The sequence below is a fragment of the Sphaerodactylus townsendi genome, linkage group LG06 (genome assembly GCF_021028975.2).
Source record: "Sphaerodactylus townsendi isolate TG3544 linkage group LG06, MPM_Stown_v2.3, whole genome shotgun sequence".
In the NCBI taxonomy this organism is placed as follows: domain Eukaryota; kingdom Metazoa; phylum Chordata; class Lepidosauria; order Squamata; family Sphaerodactylidae; genus Sphaerodactylus; species Sphaerodactylus townsendi.
This window is the reverse complement of record NC_059430.1, coordinates 122960568-122977464: the sequence shown is the minus strand read 5'-3', so window position 1 is coordinate 122977464 and position 16897 is coordinate 122960568. Positions and strand designations below refer to the sequence as shown.

Genomic DNA, 16897 nt, shown 5'->3' with positions numbered 1-16897 from the left:
CGTCTCTGCCCTCCCAGGGCCTTTCCCCACTTACCTTAAGCCCTGCGCTACTTGAGGAGAGTAGCGCGGGGTCCCCCGGCACTCCCCACGAGAGGGACGGTGACAGCGCAGCCGCCCCGACGCTGCTGCTGTCGCGCCCCCTCAGCGCGAGGCATCCCCGGCGCTCTTGCAAAGGGCGCCTTTTGATGACCCCGCGCAGCACGGGGTTGTGGGGATGCCCGGGCGCACGCCAGGGATGCCGCGCGCTGGGAATTGCGCGCAGCGATGGCGGCCGAGGGGAAAGTGGGGAAAGGTCCCCAGTGTGGTTGTCTGATTTCTTTCTCCCATGGAAACACAGTCTGGGTTGGGACGAACTGGCCCTGGGTTTCCAGATGCCCCGAGTGAAAGCAGGGGCTAAACATTTCTTAGAACCAGTGGTGGGATTCAGCCGGTTCACACCGGTTTGGTAGAACTGGTAGCTAATCCCACCACTGCACATTCGTGACCCACTTGAGCAGGGGGGATTGCAGCAACCAGAGGGCCACAGCAGTCAACAGGGCCACGGCTTGCCGCCAGCTGCATCCTCCTCCTCCTCAATCTCCAACGATGGTGGCCCTGGCCAGCTGCTGCAGTCTGCCTCCCCGCTCAGACTCTGTCAGCGATGGTACCTCGCCATCCCCCCCTCACTCAACCAGAACCAGTTATTAAATTATTGGAATCCCACCACTGCCTAGAACCAGTGGTGGGATCCAAAAATTTTAGTAACAGGTTCCCATGGAGGTGGGATTCAAACTGTGGGGCTGGGCGGGGCATGATGGGGGCTGGGCGGGGCATTCCGGGGGGCGGGGCTGTGGCAAGGATGCAGCCGCTGCATCGGTCCTTGGACGGGAAACAAATGCACGCAGGCGCAGGCTGCCACGCACGCCGGTGCACCTCCTGCTAGACTGCTTCAAGTTCTGCGCGCTACTGCTGAGAGGAGGGGCGTAACGAAGGCAAAAATCACGTGGCAAAATCACCAATTAGTAACCCCCTCTCGGCACACACAAATAATTAGTAACCTACTCTCGGGAACCTGTGAGAACCTGCTGGATCCCACCTCTGAACATAATAATCATTGGGGAACTTGGATAGATCTGCGATTCATCCAGTTTTCCAACATCATTCCATTCCAAATTTTTAAACCTCTAATAATTAATATAAAGCTCAATAATTTTCTATCCCATCCATATTGCCCTTACTGTCCCTTACTGTCAGACTTTTGTTAAAGGCACAGATGCAGCCCAAACATTTAGAAAAGCAAACACTTCACAGTTCACACATGGGCAAGACTTGGCATCCGGCTCACTCACGCAGTGTTGTTTTTACCTTGGGAGAGGCTTTGGTGGGGGGCTTTTCCGCAGCCGACGGTGCTGGGTCAGGGGTACTGGATACACTGGTTTTCAAGGAGGCAGCAGCGTAGCTGGGTGAGGGCTGGTTATTCTGCAAGGCTGCGAGGGCAGGCATAAGGAATAAGTCAGTCTACACTGGGCAAACAAAATGGCAGCACTAGCAACAGAGTGACCAAACTGATACCCGACAAACTGTTCAACGTTCGAGGCTCAGTTCCCCCGAGTCAAGGGCAGAGATCAGACATGCCAACTCCCAGCCTTGTGTCTGCTAACCCTCCTTGATAGCTGCAACTAAAAAGCCAAGTGGTTCCTGTTTGAATGGATACCCTTGTATGCTGACACCCAGGGAGATCTTCCGAACCTTAAAAAGTAGACTTCTAGAACAGGAATATCATATCATGTTGGGGCAAGCAAATAAATCATGCTCACCCCTCTCTGTCGGAATAATACCGGAACAGGGGCACATAGCCAAATATCTTGAATTATTAACTGAACCCCGACAGAGATGGATTATCACAAGGGCCTGATCCAATACCTTCCCATCGGCCATTACAAAGGGTCGGTACTTATCCATCCCTCTCCAGGATCGGGTTCGTCCACACTGTAAAAACCAAGTGGAGACTCTTGCTCACATTATTCTTGACTGTCCGAGATATGTGAGCATTAGGAATTTCTCTCCCAGGCTGGCCCTAGACAAATCTGAAAGAGACTCTGACTGTTCTGTTGTGGAGCTTCTGTTAAACAACACAGATGTCATGCTCTTGGAAAAAGTAGCAAAATTTCTTTTACAAGTGACAGAACTTTCTAAGTAATGTATCCTGCTATATACAGTCTTCCTGTCTGCGCTTTGAATGTACTCTTGATTTGTATTTCAAAAACGTCTGGCAACGCTCTAGAACCTATTTTTAAATGCCAAATAAAGGTGGTTGTTGTTGTTGTTGTTGTTGGATGGATACCCTCCCTAGAGGCAGGGATATTTTCCCAGCTACCTTTTGTGGGGGAGGCCTGCGGTTTGCTGGCCCGGCTGAAGAACAGAGCACCGGGCTTCATGGAGGCGGAGTTGCTGTCCTCGTCCTTCACCTTGAACTGGCCCAGTTTGGTCACCTTCTGGAGGTTGGACGAGAAAAGAGAACCAGGTTGCGGGGTGGAAGGTTAAAACCGTAGGGTAGGATCAGAGGGTGCTTAAACCTACAAACTGGCCAAAGCTAAGCAGGTCTAAGTCCGGCCAGGTCGCTGATGGGAGAGGCGCCTTGGGAAACCTGATGCCCACTGCCTCACTTTCTGCAGCAGAAGAAAGAGGAAGCAGAAAGAGGAAGGAGGAAGAGTAAAGAAACGGCCACATCTGAGTTACATACTCACCGGGGATGGTGTTTTGGAATGAATCTCATTGTCTTCGGGAGGCGAGTGGAACCTCACAAAGGAGAGGCCGTATGCCAAGGACTGTGGAGAGAAGGAGCAGGCTTGGTTTCAAAGTCTGATTTTACTTGCTTTCCTCTCTGAACAAATACAACCTTTCTAATCATCACATTACGCACGTATCCCTTTTCTTCACTCCTTCCTACAGTAGGAAGATGAAGACAAGTTTGGATTTATATCCCCCCTTTCTTGCAACATAAGAAACCCGCTACCAGTCTCTGGACCATACTGAACCCAATGGACCACTTATCCAATTCAGTATACGGCAGCATCAAGCGTTCATATGAAGAAGAAGAGTTGGGTTTATGTCCCTCCTTTCTCTCCTGTAGGAGACTCAAAGGGGCTTTCAAACTCCTTTCCCTTCCTCGCTCACAACAAGCACCCTGTGAGGTAGGTGGGGAGGCCTGTGAGAGGGAGGCACCTCCCAGTATTGGGAAACTAGCCCATGGTCACCCAGCTGGCCAGGAGAGAGGCCAGGTCTTCTCCCCTTTATTTTGTTGAAAATGTTTATATACCTGCTTTTCTCCTAGGCATTCCAGAACCCAAGCTGCTTGCCTGCATGTCAAATAGACCCCCATTACCTATTGGAATGAACAAGGGCTGGATCTCCTCCCTATTAAGGACAGCCATCCTGATTATACCCTTGCTGGTTAATTACCTTTCCGTACCTCAAAAACAAACAGCTCAAGACCCAGTGGTGGGCTCTTTGACTGGGAAAAAACCCCATTGCTTTAGCAGATTTCAACCTCTTCCGCCTCCTCCGCTGAAACACGTCTACAGCCAAAGCAAAGGAACCGATATTCACACGGCCTCATTGCCAGAGACAAATTAAGTGTGCCACGCAAGTAGAAAGGCTCGTTCTCAGTAAGGCCGCACTCGGGAAAGTTTTGTAATATTTCAAAAGGGACTTTTCATGAAAGTCACTTCACGTTTTCAAAATCTGGCCGGGCTCTTGAAGCACCTGCACAATCTAGGACTGCTGGGCATGTCTTTCTCCCTTTGCTGCCACTTTCCTATCCAACTCAACTTGGGAGCGAGGGCAGGAACGATTGCCCTCACTCAGATGGCGCTTCAGATGTCAACGGTGTGAATGAGCCAAATAGGAGTGAAGGCAAAGCTACCTTGCCCCTCATTCCAGAACGGTGCAAGGTTTTGTATTTTCAAAATACTTGGGGAAGGGGATGATATTGGGGCACGAAAGACAGGGGGCTCTACCATAGCTACCAGGAAGAGTGGTGACCATTTCATGCCACGGGTTAAAGAACATAAGAACATAAGAACTAGCCTGCTGGATCAGACCAGAGTCCATCTAGTCCAGCACTCTGCTACTCGCAGTGGCCCACCAGGTGCCTTTGAGAGCTCACGTGCAGGATGTGAAAGCAATGGCCTTCTGTGGCTGTTGCTCCCGAGCACCTGGACTGTTAAGGCATTTGCAACCTCAGATCAAAGAGAATCAAGATTGGGAGCCATAAATCGACTTCTCCTCCATAAATCTGTCTAAGCCCTTTTTAAAGCTATCCAGGTTAGTGGCCATCACCCCCTCCTGTGGCAGCATATTCCAAACACCAATCGCACGTTGCGTGAAGAAGTGTTTCCTTTTATTAGTCCTAATTCTTCCCCCCAGCATTTTCAATGTATGCCCCCTGGTTCTAGTATTGTGAGAAAGAGAGAAAAATTTCTCTCTGTCAACATTTTCTACCCCATGCATAATTTTACAGACTTCAATCATATCCCCCCTCAGACGGTTCCCAAAAGATGGCCAACATGACCTCATTAGATAAACGAAAAATTGAGAAAGGTGGGGAACCTCTCAAGGATCCTCTGCTCAGCCAGAAACCTGCTATGCAGAAACAAAAGCCGCAGCCCACAGGGGGATGCCACCCACCACCCTTTCAGTGCTGTCCCACTTTTGCACCGCAATGCCAACCTTGCTGTAGGGCTGCGTGCAGACGATTTTCACCCGGTCCCACTTCTTCTCGGCGGTGGCCTTCACCAGCTTGTCGGGTCCAAACATCCGGACTCTGTTCAGGTTGGTGCCGCTCTTGCTCTCCGAGGGGGACATGAAGGAAGACGTGACCAGCAGGACCTAGGGCAGGAGAGATCAGGATAGAGCAGATACTGCAGCACAAACCTCGGAAGGCCTCAGAACGTCTTGCTGTTGCTAGCCCCCTGCTCTGCCTCAAACTGAAGCCTGCACTTGAGAACAAAAGAATCCCATGAATCCAGGCTCTCTCTATTCTCCGTTCTACCAAGAGGTGGTCCAGAATTGAAACTACCCTGTTTCCCCGAATATAAGACATCCCTGGAAAATAAGACGTAGTAGAGGTTTTGCTGAAGTGTAAAATATAAGGCATCCCCCAAAAGTAAGAGGTAGCAAAGTTTTTGTTTGGAAGCATGCCCACCGAACAGAACACAGAAAAATAAGACATCCCCTGAAAATAAGACATAGCGCATCTTTGGGAGCAAAAATTAATATAAGACACTGTCTTATTTTCGGGGAAACACGGTAAACTCAATGACCTGGGGATTTCTATTGATGAATTGTTAATGCTAACTGAGCAGGAGGTCTTCAGTGTCATTAAGAAAAGACTTTTCAACAGAGAGTTCCAACAGATGATGGAGGCAGCTAATAAAACCTGCTCCCCTGTGTTTTTGGGAATCCCCTTTGATAGATTAACAGCTGCCAGATATCTTCACCTATTGATCGAGGCTCGGTGGCGTAGGGTACTCACTCTTGCTAGGTGTAATGTTCTACCTCCCTCCCTCCAACAAGGACGCCATCTTGGGATTCCATATAAAGTTAGGAAGTGCCCATGTGAACTGGACTGTGTGGAATCTGTATCTCACATGTTGTTACACTGTCCCTTCTATGTTCAAGATAAGGAAAAGTATATAACCCCCTTATTGCGTGAAAGGGAAGGGACAACTGATAAACTGAAGGTTATATTTCTCCTAAACAGTCATTGCTATGGGGTGCTGGAAGCGGTGGCCAAATGTTTAAATGGCGTAATATCAAGTCGTTCTAATGTGTGTTAATTGGAATGCTGTGATGTTATGTTTTTGTTTATTTATATGCCATTAAAGTTGTTTGACTTTGAATCCCGTGAACCAAAACACCACATCCAGGTAGAAAATCCCAGCTTCAAGCCCTGGCATCACCAAGTAAAAAAAAGCAACCAGAAAGTAGGTGATATAACAACATAAGAACAAGCCAGCTGGATCAGACCAGAGTCCATCTAGTCCAGCTCTCTGCTACTCGCAGTGGCCCACCAGGTGCCTTTGGGAGATCACATGCAGGATGTGAAAGCAATGGCCTTCTGTGGCTGTTGCTCCCGAGCACCTGGTCTGCCAAGGCATTTGCAATTCCAGATGAAGGAGGATCAAGATTGGTAGCCATAGATCGACTTCTCCTCCATAAATCTGTCCAAGCCCCTTTGAAAGCTATCCGGGTTAGTGACCATCACCACCTCCTGTGACAACATATTCCAAACACCCATCAAGCATTGCGTGAAGAAATGTTTCCTTTTATTACTCCCTATTCTTCCCCCCAGCATTTTCAATGTATGCCCCCTAGTCCTATATATAGAGAAAGAGAGAAAAATTTCTCTCTGTCAACATTTTCTACCCCATGCATAATTTTATAGACTTCAATCATATCCCCCTTCAGACGTCTCCTCTCCAAACTAAAGAGTCCCAAACGCTGCAGCCTCTCCTCATAAGGAAGGTGCTCCAGTCCCTCAATCATCCTCGTTGCCCTTCTCTGCACTTTTTCTATCTCTTCGATATCCTTTTTTTTTGAGATATGAAAGAGAGCAGCTGCCAGTCAGAGTAGGCAACACTGGCTTGATGGGCAAGGGCTCTGTCTCAGCAGTAGGCAGCTTTACACATGTGCCCAGCGACAAGAAAGACGAGTCTGTGGCATTGCACAACAGGCAATGCTGGCTTTTGCGACAGCAAAGCCCGTTTCCAAGTCTCGACAGAAGTCACCGTCCAAACTAGGTCCTCACCTCATAGTTCTGCTCGCTAGAGGAGGCCGAGCTGCCGACCAGCACTTCCACAAATGCGGAGCCTTCGTTGCCAATGTCGATGCTGTGAATCTGCTCCTCTTTCTCAAACTATGGGGAGAAAGAACAATCAGGGGAACATCCAAAAGGCCAACACAAACTGGCTACCAGCCACAGAGGAGATGATCCATTTGGAACATAGTCTTAAATCTTCCCTCCAGCTCTTCTGGAGGGAAGATTTAAGAATATAGAACGTTCTAAAAGGGTTTGTTCTTGTGATCTGGTTACGGTTGAAACACTTGACCATTCTCTGTTTGTACGCCCTAAGTTCATCTAAACACATGTTCTGACATGATAAACTATTTGCGTGCTTATAGGGATGACAGTTTCGGACCCAGTAGTGAAGTTTTGCTACAGCGCTTATAAAGTGCGGAAGGCTTTTGTTGGTAAATCTACCAGCTAATGTGTTTGGGGTTTTTTTTGGTATTGCTGCTGAACAGTGTTTTTCATAGAATCATAGAGTTGGAAGAGACCACAAGGGCCATCAAGTCCAACCCCCTGCCATGCAGGAACACACAATCAAAGCACTCCCGACACATGCTGATCCAGCGGTTGTTTAAAAACCTCCAAAGAAGGAGACTCCACCACTCTCCGAAGCAGTGAATTCCACTGTCGAACAGCCCTGACGGTCAGGAAGTTCTTCCTAATGTTTAGGTGGAATCTCTTTTCCTTCACCTTGAATCCATTACTCCGTGTCCTAGCCTCTGAGGCAGCAGAAAACAAGCTCCCTCCCTCTTTTTTATTTTATTTTATTGTGCTGGTTCACAATTGTATTTACTAAACTGAACAGAAGCGCCAAACATTTCTCCCGTCATAGATCCAAGCAAAACTTTAGGAGCTAAGGCTACCAGACTACGGCAGCACATCCTGGAAGACCCCCAACAGTAACAGTATTCTCTTTCCACTTGAGTTAAGGATGTGGCACAGAAAGGATCATATATCACATCAGCTCCTGAGCAATGAACCAAGAGCTTCCCAGATCAGATGTGAATTGCCCACACTCTCAGGAGACACCTTGGGCTGATTTCAAATGTGAAGCAAGTTCCCCAGACCTCCAAAACCTCACCTGTAATATGACGGAGACTTGCTTCTCTCCAGCCTGGGCAGCCTTCCATTTGCGATAAGTGTCCGCCTTGAGTAGGTTCTCGGAGCAGTGAGTCTGGGGGTGGGGAAGGCAAATGAGACAGAACCCCAAGCAGCCTCAGCTCCTACACTGCATGGCCTCCATAACCAGTTTCTACTTATGACAGAGCTTTTTCCCTGCTTTTTCTTTAAGAGCCTCGAGAGAAATTTACCCTCACAACCACCCTGCCAGGTAGGCTAGAACTGGATGGCAAGACAGCCCAAAGTCACCATGAGCTTCAAAGCGGTGCAGCAATTTGAACCTGGGTCTCTCCATTCCTACGGCAACCCTCTCAAGCCCTATGCTACATGGACTGAGATATGCTTCAACCTTCTTATACCGGAACCAAACCCCTCAGAGAAGCCTGTTGCCTCTGCTTATGGGTGACTGATCCAGAAGAAGCAGAACCCGACTCAAGCATGTGGGTTACAGAAGGCAATTTCATGTGCTTTTGGGAAGGAACAAATAATGGGATTGCACTCAAAGCAGAGAACCAGCAGAAATGTTCACAACTGGCAGGGAAAGATCAGGTGTGAGCAAGGCCAGGGACTCATGCAGAGACACAACAGCCAGTGCAAAGGCATGCAATGACTCTGCCTGAAGTTTCCAGACCTTCCTTTCTTTCGCACCCGCTACAGAAACAAACTGTTCTGGATCCCACCAACCCCAGATTCGCTCACACACACACACACCCGCCACCCCCCCACCCGCTCAATACTGAATGGGCTCTTCCAGATTCCATCAATCAAAACCTTCCCCCTTCTCGCGAATGGACGCTTCCAAGACCCCGGTAGAATGGTCTCTCCGGCCCGGACCGCCGGGGAGAGCGAGATCCGGGCCAGAGCGGCCGCGGCTTATTTGCGCACCGGGTCGGAGCTGCTCGCAGACACCACATGTCGGACCGCGATCTCCGGCATCTCCCCGCCAGTTTCTGTCACCGCCGTTACCCGGCGGCAAAACTCCGCAGCCACCCGGAAGTGGTGCAGGTGGCGCGGGCGCTCTGTGCCTTACGCTCGCCTCCGTGGTTTGCCGCCCATCCGCCGGGAGGTTCTGCGCAGGCGCAGGACCTTCGTCCAGCCATTGCGACCCCCAGCGTCTCAGACCCAAAAGCGGCTTCTGATCAAGACGCATGCGCATCTGAAGCTTTTTTACTGTATTTTTTGCATTTTGTGAGATTCAGATACAGGGCAACTCCAAGGAGTTTGTGTGTATTTTCCTACTTGACACTTTTGAGCTGGATTCTTTAGTTGTCAATAGTCCCACCCCGTTCAATTAATTAATAGAAGTGTAATTAATTGATTGATCAGTTAAGTTTCTATATGGGCTCAGGGCAGTTTACAACAGAGAATATTAACATATATAACAATATAATACTACAAAACTACAAATACTATAAATTGAAAATCTACAAGTCCTTAGCGCATAATATTACATGCTGGTCCACACCATATAATGTTTGCTGTTGAGCTGGATTCTTTAGTTTTCAGTAGTTCCACCCTTTGTGCATAACATTAGCACCATACAACATTTGCTGTTTACAGTATTTGATAAAAGTGTCATTGAGAAGGCCACAGTGGAATTGCAAACCGAGTGCTTTTTAAATTTCTCATAATCAAGGTTCCTTATCAAGGCAGTAACGTGTAACCGTAAACCACGTGGTTTAGCCCAACCATAGGCATGATGTCATCAGCTACCAAGGGTTGGAAGTCCATGCTGTTAATTTAGCAGCTCACAGAGCTGCATCTGTAACCGTAACATATGGCCCACTGCAGATAAAGGGTAGGAATGCTTCAAATCACTTTAAGATAAACAGCAATTAAAACATCTCTTCTCACTGCTGTTCTAAAACTAAGGAAATGTGGTTCTGGTAGGTTTTCTGGGCTGTGGTCTGGTGGATCTTGTTCCTAACATTTCGTCTGCATCTGTGGTTGGCATCTTCAGAGGTGTATCACAGAGGGAAGTCTGTTACACACTGTGTCCAGAGAGAAGGAACTAATAAGCCCCACCCACAATACAATTCTATCAACCACATCTTTGCATAACAAGTTCCACCCAAACACTTACTGATTGGTTCCCCACCCTGGGACATGGACAATATATATCCCAAAGATTTCCTTCTCTCTGGACACAGTGTGTAACAGACTTCCCTCTGTGATACACCTCTGAAGATGACAGCCACAGATACAGGCCAAACGTTAGGAACAAGATTCACCAGACCACATCCACACAGCCTGAAAAACCCATAAGAACCCGTTAAATCTGGCTGTGAACGCCTTTGAAAATACATTAAGGAAATGTGCTTGTCAAGTCAGGCTACAAATGAGTGATTCCATGACACCAGTAAATAGAAAGCAATGCCTCTCTAGATTGTAAATCTGACCACTCCACAGGCTAAATTACGCAGTAAATATTTCGAAGGGATGGCTGTGTTAATCTGTTACAGGAAAATTAAACAGAAGGGAGCTCTGATTCTGGGATAAATATTAGTCTTTAAGGATTAGTTTTTGTATGACTACTTGGCTTGCCTGCTCTGGTTTGGAAATACCTGGAGCTTTTGGGGATGGAACCTGAGGTGGGGGAGGTTTTGGGGAGGAGAAGAGCCTCAGTGGGGTATAATGCCTCCAAAGCGGCCATTTTCTCCAGGTGAACTGAGCTCCATCACACCAGCAATTTCTCAATAAGCACCATATCACCCACATGCCAACTTGACAGCGCCTAGGAATCCTTTGAATAGAAGTCGCCAGATTTGCCTCATCATACAAAACTGTCTTGCCCTGCCCTTCCTCTTGAGTCCAGACTGGCATACGTATTTCTTCCTTGCTTCATTTTTATCCTCAGAACAACCCTATGTGTGTGTGTGTGTGTGTGTGTGTGTGGCGGGGCAGAGCGTAAGCTGTAAGTGTGTAACAGACTCAAGGTCACCCAGTGAGATTCATGTTGGAGTAAAGATTGAACCTGGAGCTACCCAGGTTGACGCCTACACCTTACTATACCTTGTTCTATCCACCAAATTCCACTCCCTGGCTTCTGGTGTTAAAGTCCAGGAGGTCATGACCCAAATTCACCCCACTCCATGAGACATCAGCTCATTCCATACATGCAGAATAATGCACTTTCAAACTGCTTTCAGTGCTCTTTGAAGCTGTGCGGAATAGCAAAATCCACTTGCAAACAGTTGTGAAAGTGGTTTGAAAATGCATTATTTTGCGTGTGCGGAAGGGGCCTTTGAAGCTGTGCAGAATAGCAAAATCCACTTGCAAACAGTTGTGAAAGTGGTTTGAAAACACATTATTTTGTGTGTGCGGAAGGGGCCATCATTTATGTGCCAGAATCGAGAACAGAACCCAGAACTCATCGAAAAATAATGTACCTCACAAAAGGAACTTCATAAGAAGAATGAAGATTTATATACGTCCCATTTTTCGTCCTTGAACTGACTAGAAGGCATAATATATGAAATTCATGAGAATTGAATGAGCCAGATAATTTGAACAAATTTACAAAGGTAAAGGCAGTTCCTTCTTAGATGCTTCCTGGTGATTATTTGAGAGGGACTGAAAGAATTCCTGGTGATTATTTGAGAAAGACTGAAAGAATTTGAACAAGTTTAGGAAGGACAAAAGCATTGCTGTCATGGCCTACTGTCTGTCACCCTCCCTGGACTCTTCTGGTGGTCACCTGAGAAGGTCTTTGGATGCATACTTCTTCTTCCAAACTGTGACCTCCATTGTTTGAAAGGGCCCAGCCAGCAACTTCCCTTGCCATAGAGGACAGCATTAACTTCTTTAATGATACCATGATTTTCCAGAACCATTCAAGCTATAAAAATCCTTCCCAGACACACATGTTTAACCACTTTGCCATTAGAATACAGGGCCTGTAGAAGAAGAGTTTGGATTTATAGGAATATAATATTTATAGGAATATTGAGATTTTTCTGTAAGGAGACTCAAGGCAGCTTACAAACTCCTTTCCCTTTCTCTCCCCACAACAGACACATCGTGAGGTAAATGGGGCTGAGAGAGTTCTGAGAGAACTGTGACTGGCTCAAGGTCACCCAGCAGGCTTCATGTGTAGGAGCAGGGTAACAACTCCAGTTCACCGGATTGCAGTCTGCCGCTCATGTGGAGAAGTGGGGAATCAAATCCGGTTCTTCAGATTTGAGCTTCTGCCCTAACCACTACACTACACCATGCTGGATCCCTGGTCAGCAACTAATATGATCTTTCAGTAAGAATGTCTCAGGCTGCTAAAGCCTGAAGATGTAGGATCCAGAAGTCTTGCTGAGGTTGAGTAGGTCTTATCAGTACCTAAGAAATCTGCATACACAGTCAGGAGCTCTACAGAAGAAACACAGAATATAGTTGTCACAAATATATGTTGCAGGGGAGATGATTCAGGCCATGGATCTCCAATTATTGACCATAGTGTTACCCACAGCCAGGGGTAACTAGAAAGTGATTTCAGAGTGATTTCAGCTTTGTCAGCAATGAGCAATAGTGATTTCAGAGTGATTTCAGCTTTGGCAGCAGTGAGTGGATGCAGGGGCAGGCTGCCTTCAGAGCAGAGGTTCTTTATTGTGATTTCAAGCTCTTTCCAGGCCAGACTGCCCAGTACAGAACGAAACACAGCCCTTTTTATACAGTTTTTCACCTGATCAGAGGAGGAAGGGGGCAGTCCCCTGCCACATAATACAGACAATTTAAAACAAAGAGGAGGAAGACAGTCTTTTGTTTTTTGCTGATGGGATTAAGTCCCAAAAGAAAAGGCTGCCAATGAATCTTGAGATCCTAGAAGTGGAAACTTCAATAGTCCAATGGGTCTTGAGATCCTAGAATTGGAAACTTCAATAGTCCAATGAGCTTCTGGATCCTGAGAGTAAAACTTCAAACGGTCCAATAGCAAAACAGGGTGACATCCTTTGTTAGTCAAAAGGTCATAAGAACATAAGAACATAAGAACAAGCCAGCTGGATCAGACCAAAGTCCATCTAGTCCAGCTCTCTGCTACTCGCAGTGGCCCACCAGGTGCCTTTGGGAGCTCACATGTAGGATGTGAACGCAATGGCCTTCTGCGGCTGTTGCTCCCGATCACCTGGTCTGTTAAGGCATTTGCAATCTCAGATCAAAGAGGATCAAGATTGGTAGCCATAAATCAACTTCTCCTCCATAAATCTGTCCAAGCCCCTTTTAAAGCTATCCAGGTTAGTGGCCATCACCACCTCCTGTGGCAGCATATTCCAAACACCAATCACACGTTGCGTGAAGAAGTGTTTCCTTTTATTAGTCCTAATTCTTCCCCCCAGCATTTTCAATGAATGTCCCCTGGTTCTAGTATTGTGAGAAAGAGAGAAAAATGTCTCTCTGTCAACATTTTCTACCCCATGCATAATTTTGTAGACTTCAATCATATCCCCCCTCAGCCGCCTCCTCTCCAAACTAAAGAGTCCCAAACGCTGCAGCCTCTCCTCATAGGGAAGGTGCTCCAGTCCCTCAATCATCCTTGTTGCCCTTCTCTGCACTTTTTCTATCTCCTCAATATCCTTTTTGAGATGCGGCGACCAGAACTGGACACAGTACTCCAAGTGCGGTCGCACCACTGCTTTATATAAGGGCATGACAATCTTTGCAGTTTTATTATCAATTCCTTTTCTAATGATCCCCAGCATAGAGTTTGCCTTTTTCACAGCTGCCATGCATTGAGTTGACATTCCCATGGAACTATCAACTAAGACGCCTAAATCCCTTTCCTGGTCTGTGACTGATAGCACTGACCCCTGTAGCGTGTATGTGAAATTTGGATTTTTTGCCCCTATGTGCATCACTTTACATTTTGCTACATTGAACTGCATTTGCCATTTCTGAGCCCACTCACCTAATTTATCAAGGTCCGCTTGGAGCTCTTCGCAATCCTTTGTGGTTCTCACCACCCTACATAATTTGGTATCATCTGCAAACTTGGCCACCACGCTACCCACCCCTACTTCCAGGTCATTTATGAATAGGTTAAAGAGCACTGGTCCCAAAACGGATCCTTGGGGGACACCACTCCCGACATCTCTCCATTGTGAGAACTTCCCATTTACACCCACTCTTTGTTTCCTGTTTCTCAACCAGTTTTTAATCCATAGGAGGACTTCCCCTCTTATTCCTTCATTGCTGAGTTTTCTCAACAGTCTCTGGTGAGGAACTTTGTCAAAAGCCTTTTGGAAATCCAAGTAGACAATGTCCACCGGTTCACCCCTGTCCACATGCCTGTTTACACCCTCAAAGAACTCTAGTAAGTTTGTAAGACAGGATTTGCCTCTGCAAAAGCCATGCTGACTCTTTCTCAGCAGGTCTTGCTTTTCTACATGTTTTATAATTTTATCTTTAATGATAGATTCTACTAATTTACCAGGAACAGATGTCAAACTGACTGGCCTGTAATTTCCCGGGTCCCCCCTAGATCCTTTCTTAAAGATTGGTGTGACATTGGCCATCTTCCAGTCTTCAGGGATGGAGCCTGATTTCAGGGATAAGTTGCATATTAAAGTGAGAAGATCAGCAATTTCATGCTTGAGCTCTTTAAGAACTCTTGGGTGAATGCAATCTGGGCCAGGGGATTTGGTAACATTTAGTTTATCAATGGCTGCCAGAACTTCTTCCTTGTCTACCACTATCTTCGCTAGTTCCTCGGATTCGCCTCCTAAGAAGCTTGGTTCAGGTGCAGGAATGTTCCTCACCTCCTCTTGGGTGAAGACAGATGCAAAGAATTCATTCAGCTTCTCTGCAGTCTCCCTGCCATCTTTTAGCACACCCTTTGTTCCTTTGTCATCTAACGGGCCTACCGCTTCCCTTGCTGGCTTCCTGCTTTTGATGTACTTGAAGAACTGTTTGTTGCTGGTCTTGATGTTCATAGCCATGCGTTCCTCATAATCCTTTTTTGCCTCCCTTACAGCTAACTTGCTTCTCTTTTGCCACCATTTGTGTTCCCTCTCGTATTCTTCATCAGCCAAACTGGACTTCCATTTTCTAAAAGACATTTTCTTTTTTCTGATAATTTCCTCAACCTCTCTTGTTAACCATGGTGGCTTTCTTTTGGACTGGGTGCTGCCTTTTCTAACCTGTGGAACACATTCCAGCTGAGCTTTTATTACTGTGTTTTTAAATAACCTCCAAAGCTCCTTTTGTTGGTGAAGATGGGATTACCTGGGTGTTGGTCCAAACTGAATTCCAGGACTAGTTTCCTTGTCCCTTAATATCAACCTTTCTGGCCACTGCTTTGGCCATCAGACACAAATTTCAAAAATAACATTTCTAAACTTAAACATTAGGGAAACCTTAAAGGATAAACACATGTACTTATACTTATGGGCAAGACTTTACAGATACTTATTGGCATGGCTTTCTTAAATCTAACAATAACAAAACCTTAAACTAACTGAAGAACCTAACTAAACTAACATCCTAAACTGCAGGCACATCACAAATTCAACTTAAAAGGGGGAAAAGGCAAGAAGGAAACCATGTGAAATATCAGCACATTTGTATATACATGTTCTTTCCAGGACTTGTGGAGGCTTTTGGACAACACTGGTCTCTTTGCTCTGATCCTTAGCCAGTGTAGTTCGGTGGCAGGCTCAGGAAAATATTTTTCCTATTTTTCTGCTGGTAACAATAGTGTAGGACGGGGTCCCCAGCATGGATATTGGGGGCACCATGGAATCCATCCCTACGTTCCTGGTGTGTGAGTGTTCTTAGAAAGTGGGTGGGTCCGGGTGGGACTTTTGCCCAGCAAGGATTCTGATTCACCGTTGGAGACTTGATGGCTGTGCAGATTTTTTAAAATGTTGCTTTAGCAGCAGCCGCCACCACAGCACAGGATCTTCTGATGACTGAAGGTAAGGAGTGCCAGCCATTTTGTGGCTGGCTCCTCATCCATCCCACAGTGGCTATTTTGTGGCTGTGCACTGCATGCCGTGTCAGCGTCCCAAAGGTGCCCGTTGGCTCAAAAAGGTTGGGGCCCCTGCTGTAGGACTTGCAGATTCTGATTGCGGATGCTTTGGAACTCCGTCGGGGGATTCTTATATCAAGTTCACATTAGCGCTTGGTCAAAGTTCATCCCTGAAGAGACCTCCCAGTCTTGTATGGAAGAAACGATGCTGATGGTCCGTTGCCACCATTCTTCCTAAAGCACCCCACTTCGGGACAAATTCCCTTTCACAAACAACTCAAATTGCCAGCAAGTCCCTGGGCTCTCTCCAGCTTCAGCTCCTAACAATGGGCTCAGTGTTCTACAGAAGCTGTCCCTGAGCTACTTCAAAGGCACTGCAACCAGGCCCTGCGCAGGGAAGTCCATAAAGGAGCTGGTTCGAGCAGGATGAAGCTATCTGGTGTTTGCGCACCACGTGTCGCAACTGTATCTCAGCATATCCCAACTGAGCACCCAAACTGAGCCAGGATGACGTGCATTGCAAACATAGAGAGGCTTGGTTAACGGAAAGTTGATATATATAGTTTAGAAGGAATGAAGAAGAAGAAGAAGAAGAGTTGGATTTATATCCCCCTTTTCTCTCCTGTAAGGAGACTCAAAGGGGCTGTAAGGAGACTCAAAGGGGCTGACAATCTCCTTGCCCTTCCCCCCTCACAACAAACACCCTGTGAGGTAGGTGGGGCTGAGAGAGCTCCGAGAAGCTGTGACTAGCCCAAGGTCACCCAGCTGGCTTGTGTGGGAGTGCACAGGCTAATCTGAATTCCCCAGATAAGCCTCCACAACTCAAGCGGCAGATCTGGGAATCAAACCAGGTTCCTCCAGATCAGAGTGTACCTGCTCTTAGCCACTGCTCTTAGCCATTACGCCACTGCTGGAAACTGTTGTAGGTGTTCCAGGCTAGTGTAACCATGGTTGGGTATTATATAGTTAACTTAATATGTAGAAAGACCCTG

At 46.9% G+C, this 16897-nt stretch overlaps 1 protein-coding gene across 1 annotated transcript; it reads right to left on the bottom strand.

Moving 5' to 3' along the window:
* Positions 1–1305: 1305 nt before the first annotated feature.
* XRCC1 (X-ray repair cross complementing 1) lies at positions 1306–8981 on the bottom strand. Its single transcript, XM_048501154.1, has 7 exons — positions 8837–8981; positions 7914–8006; positions 6791–6898; positions 4711–4869; positions 2727–2807; positions 2357–2474; positions 1306–1466 (listed from the first exon to the last, which is right to left on the bottom strand). Exons 1-7 carry the CDS (start codon positions 8885–8887, stop codon positions 1321–1323), a joined length of 756 nt encoding a protein of 251 aa, XP_048357111.1. The 5' UTR covers positions 8888–8981; the 3' UTR covers positions 1306–1320.
* Positions 8982–16897: the final 7916 nt, after the last annotated feature.